This window comes from Falco cherrug, chromosome 8 (genome assembly GCF_023634085.1).
Source record: "Falco cherrug isolate bFalChe1 chromosome 8, bFalChe1.pri, whole genome shotgun sequence".
Taxonomy (NCBI): domain Eukaryota; kingdom Metazoa; phylum Chordata; class Aves; order Falconiformes; family Falconidae; genus Falco; species Falco cherrug.
In genome coordinates this window covers 13,482,780-13,500,940 of record NC_073704.1, presented here as the reverse complement: position 1 = coordinate 13,500,940, position 18,161 = coordinate 13,482,780, and the positions used below count along the sequence as shown (strand labels likewise).

At 41.0% G+C, this 18,161-nt stretch overlaps 1 protein-coding gene across 3 annotated transcripts; it reads left to right on the top strand.

Annotated features, from left to right (window-relative positions):
• Window positions 1-782: 782 nt before the first annotated feature.
• Window positions 783-16,538, top strand: TMEM237 (transmembrane protein 237). Of its 3 annotated transcripts, none has more exons than XM_055717494.1 (11): window positions 783-1,539; window positions 2,323-3,888; window positions 5,473-5,586; window positions 5,949-6,063; window positions 6,802-6,962; window positions 7,560-7,683; window positions 8,705-8,896; window positions 9,842-9,915; window positions 10,402-10,495; window positions 11,726-11,847; window positions 13,741-16,538. In XM_055717494.1, exons 2-11 carry the CDS (start codon window positions 3,795-3,797, stop codon window positions 13,806-13,808), a joined length of 1,158 nt encoding a protein of 385 aa, XP_055573469.1. In that variant the 5' UTR covers window positions 783-1,539; window positions 2,323-3,794; the 3' UTR covers window positions 13,809-16,538. The 3 variants fall into 3 exon arrangements, with proteins under 3 accessions (XP_055573469.1, XP_027654532.1, XP_055573470.1); XM_027798731.2 differs by having other exon boundaries at window positions 783-3,329; window positions 3,832-3,888; window positions 5,996-6,063; XM_055717495.1 differs by having other exon boundaries at window positions 783-3,888; window positions 5,996-6,063.
• The last annotated feature ends 1,623 nt before the right edge of the window (window positions 16,539-18,161 follow it).

Genomic DNA, 18,161 nt, shown 5'->3' with positions numbered 1-18,161 from the left:
GCGGGCCCCGGCGGGGTGAGGGCGCGGCGGGGCCGGGGCGGACAGCTCTGCCCGCGGCGGGGCCACCTCCGGGAGGCGGCGGGGCGAGGGCGGCGGGGCTGCAGCCCGGGGCGCCCGGCGGCGAGCACCGGCGGCGGCGGGAGCTCGGCCCGCCCCGGGGGTCGTTTCCGAAGAGGTGCAGCGGGGGCGACCCGGCGGCACGGCCCCCCCCCCCCCCCCCCCCGCTCGGTGGCGCGGCCCCGCCGCTGTGGCCGGCCGCGCGGTTGTGCTGGTCGCTGCGGGGGGCGGCAGCCGGCGCTTCCGCCGCGCCTTTGTGCTGTCGCTGCGTGCGCCGCCCGGGAAGCGCGTTCGCAAAGCGTTAAACGTCCCGGAGCCGGTGAAGCGCTCTGAGACCTTCGGGTCCGTGCGTGGCCGCCCCCCGGGGTGCCCGCGCTCGGGTGCCCGCGGCTCCCGCCCGCAGCTGGGGCGCGGCCCGGTGTCCGGCCCCGGCCGCCGGCGCGGGGCTTGGCCGAGCAGCGGCTGCCTGGGCTGGGGGTGCCGGGGCACGGGGCGCTCAGCGCTGCGCCTCTGGGTGCCCGAGCGTCCGCGGCAGCCTGTGCCCGCACTCGCGCGAGTTCCTGCAGCTCCGAGACGCTGGAAGCGGGCAGTAACGCGGGTGCGGGCGGTCGTGTGGCGGAGCTGAGCGCTTCCGTACCCGTGGGGCCGCCCAGCCTTCACTGCCGGCTTGCATGGGATTTCTTCTGGTGCAAGGAATAAAGGATACAAAACGATACAGAAATTAATTCACATTTCAGTTGCTTTATAGAAGGCAGCAAAATAGAGAGGTAGTGCAGAGCGCAGATGTACCACTGTGCAGGTAGCAAATGCTGTATAAAAGGTGGAAATTTTTTTGCCTTTTTTTTTTAGTTTCTAGTTTTGGTTTTGTTGTTTGTGGGTTGGGTTTTTTGGTGTGGTTTTGGTTTTTTTTTAGTTTTTAGGTTTTTTTTTAGTTTTTTGACATACCAACCGTCCTAAACATTTGATAATTACTGCCACAAGAATGTCAGAAACAATAAGAGTAATGAGCTCTGAGCTTTATCAGCATTTGTTTTCCCTGCCGGTGCAGGGGAGCAGAGTGCCCCGTGGTGGCTGCTCCCTACCTGGGTGAGTGGCACTTGCTGCCAGTCTTCAGCATGGCCAAAATCCAAGTGAGAGGTTTGAGGCTTAATCCTGCAACGCTTCCTTGCAGGAGGTGGCTCATTCATTTTGGGTAAACAAACCTAAGTAGAAGTTCCTCGCTGGAACTGGTACCAGCATATGGAGTTACGGGGTTTCAGTACGAGGAGCCTTTGCTGCCATAGAATGAGCGGCTGTTGCTGCAAACTGGAGCGATGCTGGGCCCTAACCCAGGGGCAGGAAGGTTCACATCCAGCTAATCCTGGCTGCTGGAAGCTTATTTTTAGTTCAGAATTAGCTGAGGTTCAGCGTGAGGGAGTATAGACCGCTTCACAGTGCCTCTTTCAGGGAACACCTTCAAACGAAATGGGAAAGAAACAAGTGGTAAGTTTGTGGACGCTTGAGTCTTATCAGTCTTATAGCCTTTTTCATTGCTGCTATCAGCTGAATTTTTGGAACCCGGGAGATGTTTGTTCATGTATATTCTTTTGATATAATTACATAATAAAAAATCTGAAAGTAAGCCGCCTTCCTTTTTCTCCATAAGAGAAAGTACACGAGCTCAGTTTCAGGTTGTTAACAGGAGATACTTATTTTTAGATTTTAGTTGCGTTTGACTTCCTGGTAAATATTTTCAAAATTGTATAAAAGTTACTATTTTGTCGTATTTAAAAGTCTTTTTCATAAATGAGCTTCCTTTTATTGTTTTTCCTGTTGTTTTGAGTTTACAATTTCATTAATAGAAAATACTCTGCTCACACTGTATACTGTGCAAGTATATTGAACACATAAATTATTGCAGCATTTTGATATTTAAATAGGATGACTGCCAAACTTTCCAATGAAAGCAGTACCTTATATGGAAAGTGAAAATTTTTCAAGTGAAGTTGAAATGCAAGCTGTGCGTCACACACAGCTGTTAGGTATGTGTCCCTAACGCAGCATCGTCAGAACTCTGGTAAAAGTGTATTATTTCTGCGTCTTTTGCACATTACTTTTGCTTTTATTTTCTCCTTTTATTTCATCTCCATCAGGAGTCTTTAGCTATTTAAGAGGCATACAAAGCAAAACATACTTTGTGTGTTCTGACCGTATCTGAAAATAGCTGTTTTCTGAGAGGTGGTTTCACACCAGCAGAAGTTGACTTTTGTCTCTCTTGTCCTTCAGTGCCCACCTCGTGCCCTCCCTCCAGTGCCAAGGTAAAACCAGTTCATTTTGTGGAATTAATCATGGTTCTGTACTGCATGGTTTCTGTACTTTTAAAAGCAATGAAATTAAGAGAAATAAGTTTAATAAACATCTGAGTAGCCATAATAGCTTTAAAAATAATTGCTTTTCTTGCCAGTTTGTTGTCCCAGAACGCCTTACAAGGAATACAAAGCATTTTAAAGTTTTACAGAGGCTGAGAAATTTTACTGTGTTACTTCAGTTTTAATAGTCTTGAGAGATAAGCCCTTCAGAAAGTTTCAGACAAATAACTGTTCTAGTTTTGTTAACATCTACTGTGGTTTTGTTGATGCCCTTCTTTTGAATCTCTTCTGTCTCTTTTTGTTTTGTTTCATGTCCCTTATTTTATTTGACTCAAATCCTTCAGAACAGGAATTTCTGAAACTAGACTAGTTATTCTTGAGTTATGGGTATAGGTGTCTACTAGTTTGACATAGTGAAAGGAAAAAATTGGGGGTTTTTTGGGTGTGGAAGGAAAGGCAACAGTATAGTTTTTATGACATAGTACTTCAGAATTAATGCAAAGTAAGTGTTTCCTAAGAGCAAATGTGATGCTTGTGACTGACAACATACAAAGATAGTGTCTTTTTAGTAATGTGTGTGCTCAAATGTTTCATAACTTTTGTTGGTTTGTTACATATCAGGCAGTAAGACAAGTTTTAATTAGCCAGGTGATTAAAGCTTTAAATCTGATCCACAGCTAGCCAATCAAGAAAGGTAGTCATACAAAGCATTGAGTCTTAATGATTTATTCATACCCTGAAGTTACACACAACTGCTCATAAAGAGAAGTAGGAGTAGGGATAAGAAAATTAATCACAAAAGCAGCAGTGTGAATTTTGCCATTGTGAATGGTAATTGATTCAAAATTTACTTTCTTCTTATCTTTGTTCCTTTCACACTGCTCTTCAACACCTTTTCTCCTTAAATGTGAAGTGGAAACCAAGGTGAGTTATTCTGGCATTAAAGAGAATTTTAAACAGTGGTAGTTCCTTTTGGTGTCACTTCATCCTGTCTTTAAAGAAAGAGCCTTATACTTTTCCTAAATGCAGGCTGATTATTTAAACTGCATGGATACCTGTGCTGCCATTGCTGGAACCGTCTGTTGCCTTTGTTCTTTTTACTGTTTGCTATTTCCATACTGAATCAACGTAACTGAAAAGTCACTGTGCTCTAAATAAAAGTTTATTCTTCAGAGCATTATTCAGGGCATTTTAGTTCTTCACTTAACACGCATGCATGTGCATATTACTTATCCTGTTCTGCCATCTTACGTACTCCTTCTGCTTGTGTGAACTGGTGAATTGTCATCTTACCTGTAAAAGGTGAAGGATGTCTTCACTTGTAAAAAGGAGTCCCGTTCTTAACTAGCAATAGAATGGCTGTTAAGAAAAGGGAATGGAGGTTTCTGCATGCTGTGCACCTATACGTCTGTTCTGTGTTCTTCAGATGAAATCCCACTCAGTCGTCCCAAAAAAAGGAAACCCAAAGGGAAGACTCCATTAGGTAAGGTCCTGCCAAGACTGAAAATTGTGTTTGTAATCCTGGGTGTGCTCTATTTTTGAGTAGCGTTCTCAGCTAATTTATTAGCATTTATTTTATACTGAATAATTGCAATCTTTTTTTCCCAAAGCGGTGTCATTTTATGACAAGTCTGTAATGCTAACTGAAGTAACTTGTTTCATTCTCTGCTCCTTCTCACTAGATCCATTCCTGGTACTGCTAATACAGCATTTCTTGATACCGAACTGAAAAAGTTCCTGTATTCCTGCTGGTTTTTCCTTTCTAAAATTTTTGGGTACTTCATTAAAGTTATTTCCAGCTGTAAGCTGTTTGTTACTTTGAGTGTGTTAAGTACGTGAATTTTGAATGACCTAAGATAAAACTCATTTAACAAATTGGCTCAATTTCAGTCCTTGGCCAAATAAAGTCACAAGTTGATCATTCCATTATCATCAACGAGTTAAAAGCCTAAAAGTTGACTAGCACCAGAGCTTTGTATTTTTACAAGTGGGTTTGCAGAACAAACATGCCATTTTAAGCAAGATTACAAGTGATCTATTTTAATAAAGCAGAATGTGTTGATAGGATTTAGTGGATTTCTGTAAACCAGTTGATTTGGGTCCATATGATGGTTTGATGAGTAAACCTTTATTTGCTTAAAAGAGCATACAATTGACAGCTCACTGGAAGACCTTTAAATGCAACAAGTAGCCCTGTTGCTAGCAAGGTTTCCCAAAGATTAAGTTTTGTTTACTGTTGTTTTCGTTGAGCTGAATGATGGTGCAATGTACCTCTTAGCTTTGGCCATTACTTTGCTAGTTAATTTTGTATTTTAGCACAGCAGAGCTTTATAAAAGGTGGGAGAACCTGTGCTTGAGGTGAAAACAAAGATAGATTCAGTTGGTATCATAAAAGTAGTACTTCAAATAGCTATAAAAAGGCAGATGTGATGTAAAATGGAGAAGTAATTTTGTCTTTCTGCTTGCTAGAATATTTGATTAATTCATATTAACTCTCACAGAAATGTGGTTCCTCCAAAGCATAGTAATTCATCTCGCAGACTGGAGTAAACATCCTTCAGTGCTGATTTTTTTTCTGCTCCTCCTTTATTCTTGTGTATGTTTATCATTTAAATTTCCCTTTGGTATGATGCTTTTTTGCTTTAGCATGCATCTGTGTGAATCAGCTTATGACAAACTGCAAATTTTTTCTTGTCCCTTGCATTATAATCTTTGCACATAGAAAGGAAAAACAGAGAGGTGTAATTCTTTCCTGTGGTAGATTTTTTCCAGTCAGTCCTCTGTTGTATGCCCAAATGGGAAATGTGCTACTTCTTGGATACTTGGATTTTTTCCTGGGCATGAAACTTTCAGGGTGAAAGGAGGGTTGTCAGCTATAACTTTTATATATTCTTACTTAGCACATTTGTTTCCCACCTCTTGTATTTCCTACCCAATACATTTTCATCTCAGCTGTAAGCTGGGCAAATACAGATGTTCTGTGCAATGTAGCAAAAGGCAGCTTTTTCTTGCCTGCTTCTCAGCAGCTCTAAATTAAGGTGGCTGGATCTTTTCGTCTGGTTTTCAGATGGCATCGTCCAAGCAGCAGTTCGTCGACAGTCTGAAAGCAGTGAGCCCCTAACTCCTGAACCTCATGATGTCCCTCCTCAGCGGAAACGCAAGAAGAAGAAAGTACCCACTGGTATGTGAAATAATTGTAGATAGGAATGAGCTGAGTAAAACTTGGTAACAAATATGATTGGCCAACTTGTATTTTGGCTTAAAACATTTAATGTGCTTTTGTACTTAAAACAGCTGAAAGTAATCTTTGACGGAATGCTAGCTCAGGGTTTCAGCTTCTGATTTCAGATTCCACAGGGTACAAATCCTCATGAAAATAATGGCAGTACAGTTTTGGAAGTGATAAGTTTGATCATTCAAATCTCAGAAGATCATAACTTTTTTGCCACTGTTTATATAATAGTTATTTATGTGTTTAAGTGAATGTATTTCCATTTTTACGAAAGCTGTGAAACTTTCATGTGGTTTATTTTAAATCTTCAGATTCTGAGACTTCTTTTACCGAGCAAAATGTTGCATCCCTATTTCAGAATGGAAGTGGCATGGATGTCCCTGAAGCTGAAGAAACAGTGATCCGCAAACAGAGAAAAAGAGCAAAGTAAGACAAAACTAGTATAGCTCGTAATTTGGAATAACTATGATGGTTAATGTGGCTGAGTAGTATTTTACATCATCATGTTACACAGCTGTAAAATCCTGAAGGTCATGCTATCATTCAGCCTGTGCAATAAATAGTATGCGTGCAGTTCTTTCCAGGATTAAAATCTAACTTTCTTCCCTTGTTTGTTTTTTTAAATACCTGGATGCACTACAGTTCTGAGTGCATTTACGTGAGCCTAGCATTTCAGCCACATACCTAAAGAAATTAGAAAGTATAACTGCTTTCTTTCATTTTACTGTACTTTTCTTAATTTTATAAGAAACTAAACTGCTTTCTCATCCTTTTTATTTGCCTTTTCTCCAAGAGCTATGCCTTTAAATCATTTTAGTCACCTTTTTTCCAAAAGCATCCACTTTCTTGGCCTTGTATTTAGTTGGTATATTTTTTTCCTAATTGTTAATCTCTTCATATGTATTTCTTCCCACCTTATTGTTTTGACACAGGGCAGAATTTAGAGAGAAAAAACCCAAAATCAAGGACTAGCTTCGTGGTTCTAGTTAACTAACTGCATTAGAGTTTTAGTCCTTAAAATTATAAATGGGGGTAATGTTACAGATAGTAGCTTGATCAGTTCTTATCAGTGAAACTAGACGTGTTAAATTTTCATAGGAGCCTTCAGGTTTTACGTTCTATTTCCTATTCTTTCTCTGCCCCATTGTATGTTCTGTGCAATAGGAAGCCTCGGCCAGCTGAAACACACAGTTCCAACGACCTGGAAGTGGAGGAGGAAGACATCATTGAAGATGAGCACAGAAAGAGCCCAGATCAGCAGCCTGTGTTTGCTGCTCCCACTGGAATTAGCCAGCCTGTTAGCAAAGTATTTGTTGAAAAAAATCGTAAGTACCTCTTGTGGTTTAAGTAATGTAAGGACATTCTTGCAATTAAAGGAACCATTATTGTGTTTAACATCTAAATACTGCAATATTGGGAAAAAATCTTTAAAAAATAAATTTTCCAGAACAAAAATAATTTGGAAATAAATATACATAATCATTTTTTGCTGTGGTAGAACTTATAGTTGAATTTTTTAATTTCATGATCTGGGTGAAAAAGCCTGTTTGATGGTACCTAGCTGAGCTTATTTGACCTAATACTGTCACAGTGCCTGGAGAAGAAAGTATCATTTACTAGATTGCAAAAAGTGGAAGGTTTTTTTTTGTTTGGTTTGAGTTTTTATTGGTACCAGGGGACACTGAGTAATCACCCAAAGTGCTTTGCACATTCTTAAATCTATAGTCTGACCCACAAGGACGCTTCCACACTGAGATTCATCCTGGCATGAATGTAAACTGTCAAAGAGCAGGATGTGGGGAGAAGAAATTTTCTGATGGAATTTCTGATGCTTACGGCTTTTTACCACTGATAAGTATTGATGTAGAAAATGTGATGGAAGGTAACAGTACTCTCTAAATCTGATTTCCTCATCCTGACAGGTCGTTTTCAGGCAGCTGACCGTGCAGAATTGATTAAAACCACTGAAAATATCAATGTACTTATGGATGTGAAGGCTTCATGGACTACCAGAGATGTCGCCCTCTCAGTGCACCGAAGTTTCAGGTGAAAGATAAATGTTTTTATGTAAATAAGCAAAAATCAGCACTGATTATTTGTGCGGATTTTTTCCCTTCTCCCTGAAAGTTAGCACCTTTTCTCTGTCATTGTGATGCATCTGTGTCTTTTGGATATTCCTAGTAAATGATGGTTCAGGATGCGACAGGTATAAAGTTTCTTAGTCCTCTAAATTTTGGTATTTGTTGTCAAGAATATCTATTGCTAGTCTAGACATCACATGTGAACTGCCACTTATAAAAAGAATAACTAAGGAAGTCCTACTGCAAAGATTCAAACACCATCTGAATAGCAAGATATTGATCTGATAAGAAAAGTATTGGAGATCTACAGAAAAAATGTGTTAAAAAATGAGATTCACCCATCAGCTGTATGACCAGCATAAAAATACCTGAATTCAGATAGGGCTCAAAGAAAGATCCTGGTTGGTGAAAAAGAAGGAGTGAAATTGGACTGGGGCATAAGGCTGCATGCACATCATAGCAAAAAAATATTTTATTTTTTTTAATATGTGGGCGTGTTGTGGTACAGAACGGGAAGATAACAGCCATTTTATTCTCTGATGTGTTTTTTCTGGAAGCCTGCACTTCCTTCTCAAGCTTTTTCCTTAGCAAGGAAGATAATGAAAAGACTGACTTGAGGACAAGTTTAAGAGCATTGTGTTAAGTTTAAGGAGCACAGTGGTCTTGGGAAGCTGCAGGCAGTGGGTAAGAGTGTTCTATTCCTGCACCAGTAGCAAAGTGAAGTAGTCATAGGATCAGGCACAGTGTCTAGGTTTTCCTTGTTAAATGCTCAGGTTCTAGTGCAATCTGCTAAGGGAGGAAGCAGAAGTCCTGTTGCTTAGAATTCTTAAAACTAGATCAGGAAAAGCATGTGGAAACAATCTGTGAAAGACTGGCATCCTGTCATGGTGGCAGGGTTGAACAGATGGATTCATAGGCCTTTTGTATCTGTAGTTCTTCGTTAATTGAAGATGTTAAACTTGTCTAATGTTCTTTCCTCCATTCAGATTGATGGGACTTTTTACCCATGGCTTCCTTGCTGGGTATGCTGTATGGAACATCATTGTTATCTACATTTTGGCAGGAAGTCAACTTTCCACAATTTCTAACCTGCTCGAGCAGTATAAGACACTAGCATACCCAGCTCAAAGTTTGTTCTATTTGTTGCTGTCTATCAGTACAGTCTCAGCCTTTGACAGGTAAAATATGTTTATATTTTAAAGGTTTATGTAATTTGTGTGCAATATGTTCCTTTCTCCTTCCTGTGGCACATTTTGATCTGCTGTTGATGATTTAATGTGATGTACTTAAAGAATGATTTTACACGTGACTGGCTATACAGATAAAGGGTGTATTTGTGCATCTGGACCTTTGTTACTCATTCTGTCCATTGCCTGCTTCAATGTGCTGGTACTGTTTGTGTGATCGTGGAGTGAGGTGAACCAGGTGGAAGAGCTGACCTGGGATTTTGTTTGGGGAGAGGAGTGGAGAACAACTACTGTTTGTATTGTTACTTTTCATGTGAATCCATTCCCTAGTCAGGTTTGCACCGTAGCTGTATAAACAGTTTTCCTGGCTTAGCTGGGGTTTCTGCATTACAGCTTATGGGTGGGGAAATGAACAGAAAGAGGAGCAAAAAAGATCATAAACAAGTAGATTTATCAAAGTTATAAATGCTTCTTTTAGTTACAGATAGTTTCTATGGCAGCATGATAAGCCAGGAGAGGAGTTAGTGCTATGGAAGAAATTGTGACTCCTCCCAGGGAGGAGGCCTGAGTTATTCTTAATTGCCTCTGTGCTGGTGTAGGCTATATGAGCAGTTATTTTAGCATAACTCGGTTGGTGGCGAATGAATAAATGGTAAGGATTAGAGAGGGGATAGGCTTCTCCACATCCTCCCTGTTCTAGAAAGGACGGCAGTGTGAAAGCTACAAACCTCATGGAACACCCTCCTTAGTTTCAATCTTTCTTGAATTTGCATAAGGACCATTGTCATTTGTGTGGGATATAGGTGTGTATTAAAGCACTGTAGCAGAGGCAGAAAAAAGGTATCTTGCAAAAAGTAAAAGAGCAACAGAATACTGTTAGAGGAACAATATTATTATTTTACTGGCTGTGTTAATGACCCTTGGTTTTGTTACCAGGATTGATTTGGCAAAAGCATCAGTTGCACTGAGGGGCTTTCTTACCCTAGACCCAGCAGCAGTAGCCTCTTTCTGTAAGTATTTTGAAGCCGAGAGGAAGTTGTCCAGAAAAGACAGTAAATGGAAAAATCCTACGTACTGTTTTCAGTGAAGTCTTCCTCTGTGGTTATTTTCTGCTTAAGTGACTTCCTTGGTAGTTAAAAATAGCATTCAAAGGCTCTGAACACTCTGCTACATAATGCTATTGTTGCAAATGCTTTAAAAAATTATCAGGGCTGTTAGTGAGATAGTTCTTTTCCCACTTCTGAATACAGAACAAAGACCTGGCAAAAACTGGAATCACAAGATGCCACCTTTGACGTAGCTGATAGGTTGCAAAAGTGCAGAAACCAGATTTTGATGGGTCAAGGAAATGTTGAAGAAGAGAGAATGAATTAAAAGGTGGCTATCATTGGAAGCAGTGGAGTGAAAGGGAAGAAAATGTAGTGATAATTACCATGTAATGATGAGACAGCATTTTGGGGGGTTATATCTGACACTACTAATTCCATTTCTTCCAGTGTACTTTGCTGCTCTTATTTTATCCTTAAGCCAGCAGATGACATGTGACAGAATTAACCTCTACACACCACCTTCGGAAAACGGCAGCATCTGGTAGGAAACTTAAGAAATCACTTCTGTAAATTTTAACATAGCTTACTTAAGAACCTTAGTCAAACTGATAGATTGAAACGGTTATACAACATACATAAGAAAGTATTAATGAAGGATTTAGTTACTAAACCTGCCTTTGTCTGAGCTTGTCCTGAATCTTTGATAAATTTCACTGCAAAAATGAGAACTCAGTGATGGGTATGGTCATGTTGGTTGTAAATCCATTAATACCTCAAACAAGAGCCTGTTGGAACGATGCTGCAAATGTCATCTGGCCGGAACCATAATCTTTTTCTGGAGAAAGGAGACCCTACTGAGGTAACACTTTCGTGTTGAAGGGCAGGACATTCTGTAGAGAGTCAACACTGTTTCTGAAGGAGATAGTCTATTCTGTCCAAGAAATGCATGTCATGGTACTATGAAAGTAAGTCTGCCATAGGATGCATGGGCTTAGCAGACACAGCTGGCATTAAATATGAAGCATTGTTTCATGCTAGGAGATCCCATCCAACACGTGCTTTCTGAAGTAGGTATTTAATGGTCTTAAACTGTAGTAGCACGAGTTTTTAAAACAGACCAGGAGAAGTAGAATAAAAACATTTACATGAAAATTTGCTGGTTTGGGCAGTTAAATTATTCTTCTTTTTTTTAAGGGCTTCTATAAATGTTTGTTGTTTATTAAAAAGCCTGGATTCTAGTAACAACACCACAACCTGCTGCTGTTATGACCGTAAGAAAAGCATCAGCAAACTTAAATCATAACTTTGTTAAAGTCCTATCTCATCCACTCCACAGCATCTGTACATAAGTCCTTGTATTGGCTTCCAGACACTTTACTAACTTGCTGTTCACTTGCCTTGGTGTTTCATGTGGAAGTGCTTAAAAATAAGAATGACTGACGACATTGTGCGGTGTCTTTCACCACAGTAAAATTTGAACATGCATTTTGATTTTTATTTTCTGTCTCTTGGCCAAGAAAAGGACTTTGCTGTTGAAATCTACAAGTGGACATTCTCTATGAGATAATGATGTTTCTTAGCTGAGTTGCTGTCTTGGGTAGTCACTGTCTTTACCAGGCCCTTGCAATACAAGACCATGAGGAAAGTACAAGTAGTTCTGTTTTCATATCTGGCTTAGCAAGCTTGTTTTTATGATACTCTGTTGAAATTCTTATTGTAACCTGTATGTGCCAGCGAACCTCTGACTGATGGGTTGATGTGCTTTTCCCAGGGTGGCAGGTACAGAGGAAGAAATTGTTCATCCATGGGTTGTGGTGAATCTTGTAGTGTCTATTCTAGTTGGGACAAGTTGGATCTTCTTGTCTTACCGACCAGAGCTAGACCACAGTGAAGGTAGGAAACATTAATAGGCAAAATGTTGTTTGTTCAGGCTTTTATTTGCTGTGCTTTGCATTTGGTGTTCAAGACTAGTCCTGAGAAATTTTGTGGCTGAGGAAAAACAAGCATCTCCTAGCAACTTTCCAGAGCAAGTGCTTCTTAGGATGCTGGTGTCTGTGTTTAGTTTTATAAAGAAAAAACAGTAATTTAAAAAGGAAATAAAAGCCACCTTTGTCCTGGCTGAAGCAATGAGAATTCTGAAACCTGAAAGAGCATGTGTCTCTTTTTCCATGAAGGGAAAAGTAATGTTTACTTCAACAGTATTTTAAATATTTGAAATGTATTTATGCTGCCTGTGTTTTAGAAAATTCCCTAGTTTTATTAATGTTCCTTTTGCAAATGCTGAATGTGTTTTGAGCTCAATGTTATTTTTAATAGAACACTGCAATAGTTTTGGGAACTCCTGAGCTTTGAAAAGTCAGATTTGTGCCTGCAGAACAGGACTTTAAATGAGTACTGCTTGTGTTGATCGGGGCTGGAGGAGGGAGGAAGCAAATTGTCCCTTCTCTTAGAAGAAGCTTTGCCTAGAGACTAGGCCCTCTTCCTTTTGTTGTTCTAACTGGGATCCAAAAGCTTTTCTGTCAAGTGCATGCAACCTGTGACTAGAAAGTATACTGTACATAAAAATCCTAAGTTTCAACTTACAAGTCAACAGGTATCCAAAAAGTGTCATGAGTTGAAGCACAGATTTGTGTTTGGGAGTTTCTAGAAGATTCAACATGCTGCTTCAGATTACTTTAGAATTTTAATGTACAGATTTCTGCATTTCAGCTGGCTCCAGATACTCTGCTTATTTCTAATAACTCACTCAATGAGTTAAAAAACCAAACAGCTAGGTGGCAGCTTTTACAGTCTTTGACAGTAAAATTTATAGTAGATGTTTTAATTGTATTTAAAACCCATTTTTAAAATAATAAAGACTTACTCAGGGAAGCCAGTGTCAGGATCTAACTCAGGTTTTGATGAGCTTTTTTGATATATACATATGCCTACTAAGATTAGAAAACCTGCTTCAGAAATTTCAAGAGAAAAATTCTGTTAGGACTTACCCAAATAGTAGAGAAAGTTTAGTCTACTAAGGATGAGGTAGCAAAAACACATCAGTCTCAAACTTGAGGGGATAAACTACATCATTGCTTGTACAGATTGTGTAACTTTACCATGTTGACAAGTTGTTGGCAAACACAGCCTGGTCTATATACTGAATATGCTGTTAGCAAGACAGAAAGTACACCTATGCTGAGGGTGCAGTATAGATATGCAAAGGAACCCAGATACGAGAAACCGTACCCTCAGCAGCACAGAGCTCCACAGGGGCTACCTCATCACCTGCTTAGTGTGCATCTCCAAATTTCTCTGCAAGGAGCTCTTCACAGCAGATGTTAGGCTGTCTCCTGTGCCTGAGCTGCCAAGGAGAGACAGCTAGCTGTGAGCAGTATTGTTCATGATATGCCAGGTTCTAGTGTTGCTAATTTACGCCGTGATACATATAGCAGATATATCAGTAAATGAACAAGTCTCTGAACTGAAAACTTCCTCCTTGAGTCTGACACTGTCAAAACTTTAACAATCCCACAATCTACTTTAGAGTTCTGTTTCAGTGTGCCAGTTGAGTGCAGGATGATACCACATATGATCAGCTGCTAACATCATTGCTAATTCTGTTCATTTGGGGGGCAACAATACTTGTCTAATGACAGTGGTGGCTCTTGCCATTGCTGAGTTGTTGATGCTGTGGCTGGTAAGAAAAGCAAGAGACTTGGGGGAATGCAGGGCATTTTTCAGGAATAATGAAATTGTATTCAGGTGAAACTTTTTAAAAGAAAACTTAATTCTTTTATCTTTTAGAACTGATGTTTCATGCTGAAATTGAGGAATTTCCCCAGGGAGAGACCTTACCCAGAGTCCAGCCATAGTGTGGAACAAGCATCTGCAAATACTGTAGCTGTGACTGATGGCTCAACGTTGTGTATTATAGCCATGTATTATAACTTTCATAAAGAAAAAAATGTATTTTTATAATGTATATATTTTATTTTAATCTTTTTATGTATGCTACAATTTCCAAATGTGATTGAAAACTTCTATACATTTGCTTTTTATTTTACAAAGTAGATTAGTGAATAAAGTCAAGTTGGTTTTATAACTATTGCTACCTGTATAGCCAAAGGAACTAGACAGATGCAGAAGATCAGGTATTTGGTACTTTTCTGACTGCAGTCTCACAACAGTCTGCTTTTGTTACTAATGCCAATAGCAGTTGGCTTACTTGATTTGGTTAAATATTCTCTGGAGATTAAAAAAAAACTTAGGAAGAAAGTAGTCTAAGGAAGATTATAACAACACAGAGTTAGGAAACATAAAACCCCAAAAAGTTAGTAAGCTTAAAATAATCTGGATTTAGTTGTTTTAAAAAGTATTTGCTAGAATAAGGGATTGGAGTCTCAGGGATTTTTAGTAATTCCTTAAAAGAGGACACTTTATTTTTCTTCATCTTCATTTAGTTGTCTTGACAAAGGTATTGATAACAAGTTATTTCAAGTTGATGTAGATACAGGAAAGAGAAGTTTTAATGTTGCAACAGTTTGGTCATTTAATGAATACCTAAATACATCTTTTGGTCAAGCAGGGTGTTTTTGGGTTGCCAACAGGATATATATACGTCCTGTAATATCTTGACAGTCAGGATGCTTAACTATTACAAAGCCATGCACAGAACTAGTGTTCTGATTTCTCCTTACCCTGTATGGCAAGAGCTACAGTGTTATTCACTGCTCTTTCTAAAGAAACTTGAATTTCACAGATATTAAAAGTGTTCCTACTTCTATCTGTTTTGAGGGAGATTGATATCCCCCCAAAGGATGTTTGTTGTTTTGTGTTAGGATGGAATGGGAAACTTCTTCCTAAAACTTAAAAGAAACTTAGAACACTTACTAAAGCAAAACAAAAACTCTGCAGCAACCCACCTTCTGTGTAGTGATGTAGTAATAATAGTGGCAGTTGGATGATAGTGAACATTATTCTTCTTTTACATTAACATGGCAAAATGAAAGCACTGCAGGTGTGAATAAATACAGACGTATTGCAGGATGAAACAGTCTCCTTATTAGACATCGGCAAGAGCTAGTTTGAAATCCATTTATCAAGGAAGTATCACTTAAAAGCCTCAAGCCTATTTGTATATTTTAATACTTACTGACTTTGCATTGTTTTATTTTATGTGTGTGTCTTAAGTGCGGTTGTAAAGGGTGTGCAGTTGTCAAAGTTCCCTGGAGAGTAGTGAAGAGCAGCCAGATAAAAAGACTTGAAGGGGTTTGATGAAGAGCCAGTAACTTTCTATGCTGTTACCTGAGTTGCTTTAAAACAAGGATGGGAAAATGAACAATTAGTGCTGCTGCTGCTCTGTTGAGGACTTGAGTTCTGTCGTGCTCATCTGGCAGAGTTAAGTAATTCAGAAATTCAGTGTTTATGACATTTTTTTGAGTGCTGTGGTAATCTTGAGGAAAAGACATCCAACCTCCAATCAAAAAAAAAAAATTCTACCAGAATTAAAAGATGTTCCACAGCTGCTGGCTGCATTCTGGGGCATTCACTTCGTTGTGGGAAGCCATTAATCTTTTCTGTAAATTGTAATGGTTCTTATGTATGTACTTTTGTAAAACTAGAGCTAAATTTTGGCTGGCACTGCGTTGTACATTAACGTGGAGAGATTCAGGGTGCTGCTCCCCTTCAGTGTTGCACTGGAGGTTGTCACGATTTGGCTGTAGGAGATGGGGGATGAAGCACTACTTAAGTGTTCCCATGTAGATTGCCATCACATTTTCTCCAGATGTGTGTTTGGTTTACAGAATTGTTGAGTGGAAGATGAAATTAATAATGGCTTCTTTTTGCTGCTTGACATTTCTGCCATTTTGGCATGGCAAGAAACAAAATTTTGCCCATAAAGTACTGAGCTCAGGCAAAACTGTTCTAAGGCATCACGTCAGTCAGTACAGGAAAAACCTGAATAACATCATTGCTTTATTTCTGACATTGCTAAGAATTGGCATTCCAAGTATCCCTTGGACAAAGTGCTGCTAGCCAAGAGCCAGATTTGTTTTCATTGTGAAATACAGTAGTTTGTTTGGATGGTTGAGCAGGGATTAAGTTAATGAACTTAATGGGATCTATATTTCAAAGCAGGCTTACCTTTCCACTGTATCTTTTTGGGAGAGTCCAAGTATATGCATATTTAAATTAATGAGGTTTGAGGTTGCCATTTAAAGTCACACTTGATAAACAATTTGATGGCTAGTTATCAGTTTCACAAAGTACTTTTAATGCCATTAAACCTCACAATATGAGTTTAACTGAACTTTTTTGTTTTGTTACTTGGAAAGTTTTAGAATGAGTTTACAAAATAGATGTTTAATTACAAAACATGCAATATCTGTAGAAGCCTTAACTGAAATGCCTTTGTGCGTTTCCATACCATTGGTTTTAATGCACTATTTTTGTGTTAATGAAAAAATGGCAAAGATGTTCGTGCCAATTTCTTGTTTATGTATGAAACAAACAACTGCTCTAGTTAGAAACAATTGTACTATGTTGTCCTGTTTCCAAATGATTAGTCTGTTTAAAATAAATGTCTCTCTTTTTTTTCCCCAGTGCTAATGTGATGTATGCTATACAAGCATGTGAACAGTTGATTGTGGGAAAACATGTTTTCTTTATTTTTGGCAGTGTTGTAAATAATGGCTTTGCTTTCTCTCCGTCAGATTCCTGCTGCTGGACTGGTCCTTTACGCCATCAGAATACCATAAACTCCTGAAAACTAGGAAGTGTATTTCATCAGTTAACGGCGTTTATTTAGCCTAAAAAGAATATTGAGGGGAATGCGATTGCTGTCTAACCACCGAATGGGTGATGACAAGGGCAAGAGTCAGAGGGTTATCAGGCTGTGCGGTGGTGGGATGGGTGGGAAGGCGGCACTGGGCACTGCTGGCAGCTCCAGTTTGACAGTGGGCTGAGCTGGGCGGGGGGCGCAGGGGCTGCAGCCTGGGTGGGGGCTGGACCCACCGCACCTCCAGAACCCCTTCGGTGCTGAACTGTGCTTATTTTCCTTCTTGGCAGTCACTTACAACTTTGTTAAATTCCAGTTTTTTCATGTTTAAATGTTACTCTCTCAGTTCAGCTTTCTCAACGTGAAGCAAGTCAGCAACGATTTGATATCTTTTAAAGTTATTTTCGTGTTGCTGAGGTAAACTTCAGGAGCGTTGCCCTTAGGTCAGAATTACTCGCTTGCATGTTTGCAGCCGGATTAACGTGACTGAAGGCTTTGGGACAACAGAGTAAATCATCAGGTACGTGTTTATCGCGAGGCCTTACCTTTCCGAGGGCTGTTCCCTCGCAGCGGTGAGGAAGGCGCTGCTGTACCGCCGTGGGTGCGGCCGTGCACGAGTCCGCTCACAGAGGGCGGGAAGCCGAGCGCCCCGCTGGGCCGGGCCCGCTGGGCCGGGCCCGCCGCGCTGCCGCTTCTTCGCGGCCAGGTGCGTTCGGGGGTGTGCCTTCCCCGACACCCCCAGCCGGGGACGGGCTGTGTGTCGCCGTCCCCTCCCCCGGCCATTTAGTTACAGGTCAAGCCTGACCGTTTCGTACCCCGCCGCCACCGCAGCCGGCAGCCGTTGCCCGCCGCGCCGGCAGGGGGCGTCCCGCGCGCAGCAGCCGTTGGGGCCGGTGGCGGGGCCGCCTCAGGCTCGGCGCCTCCCGCCCGCAGCCGCCCCTCGGCCCCGGGGAGCGCAGCGGCGGGGCGGCCCCTCGGGCTCCGGGGTGCGGGCGGCCCCGCGGGCGAGGAGGAGCCGGGTGGCGGGCGCGTTGTCAGCCCCCGGGGAAAGGGAGCCGCCTTGTCGCCCGCGCGGGCGGTTGTTGCCTGCGCTGACTGGGTGTTGCTGCAGGCCGGTGTGCCCGTAGCAGGACAGCAGCGAGGGGGGCCCTGCTGAATAGTTCCATCCCTGCCTCATCCGGGGGTGAAAAGACTCCTGGTGGGAGCAGGAGCTGGATCCCTCTGCCTCTTGCATCCCACGCTGTTTGGTGGAGCAGGCAGTGTGTGCCCGGGTAGCAGCAGCAGTCAAAACAGCAAACCCAGTCAAAAAGAAAGAATTCCCTTATATTCCTGCACATGAACAAAACTATTTGCTTTAATTCTGTATTTTAAATTTATGTAATCTTCAAACTTAAAAAAATTCAGAGCCCTTCCTCTCTGAAGTGGTTTCCTGTACTGATTTTCTGTA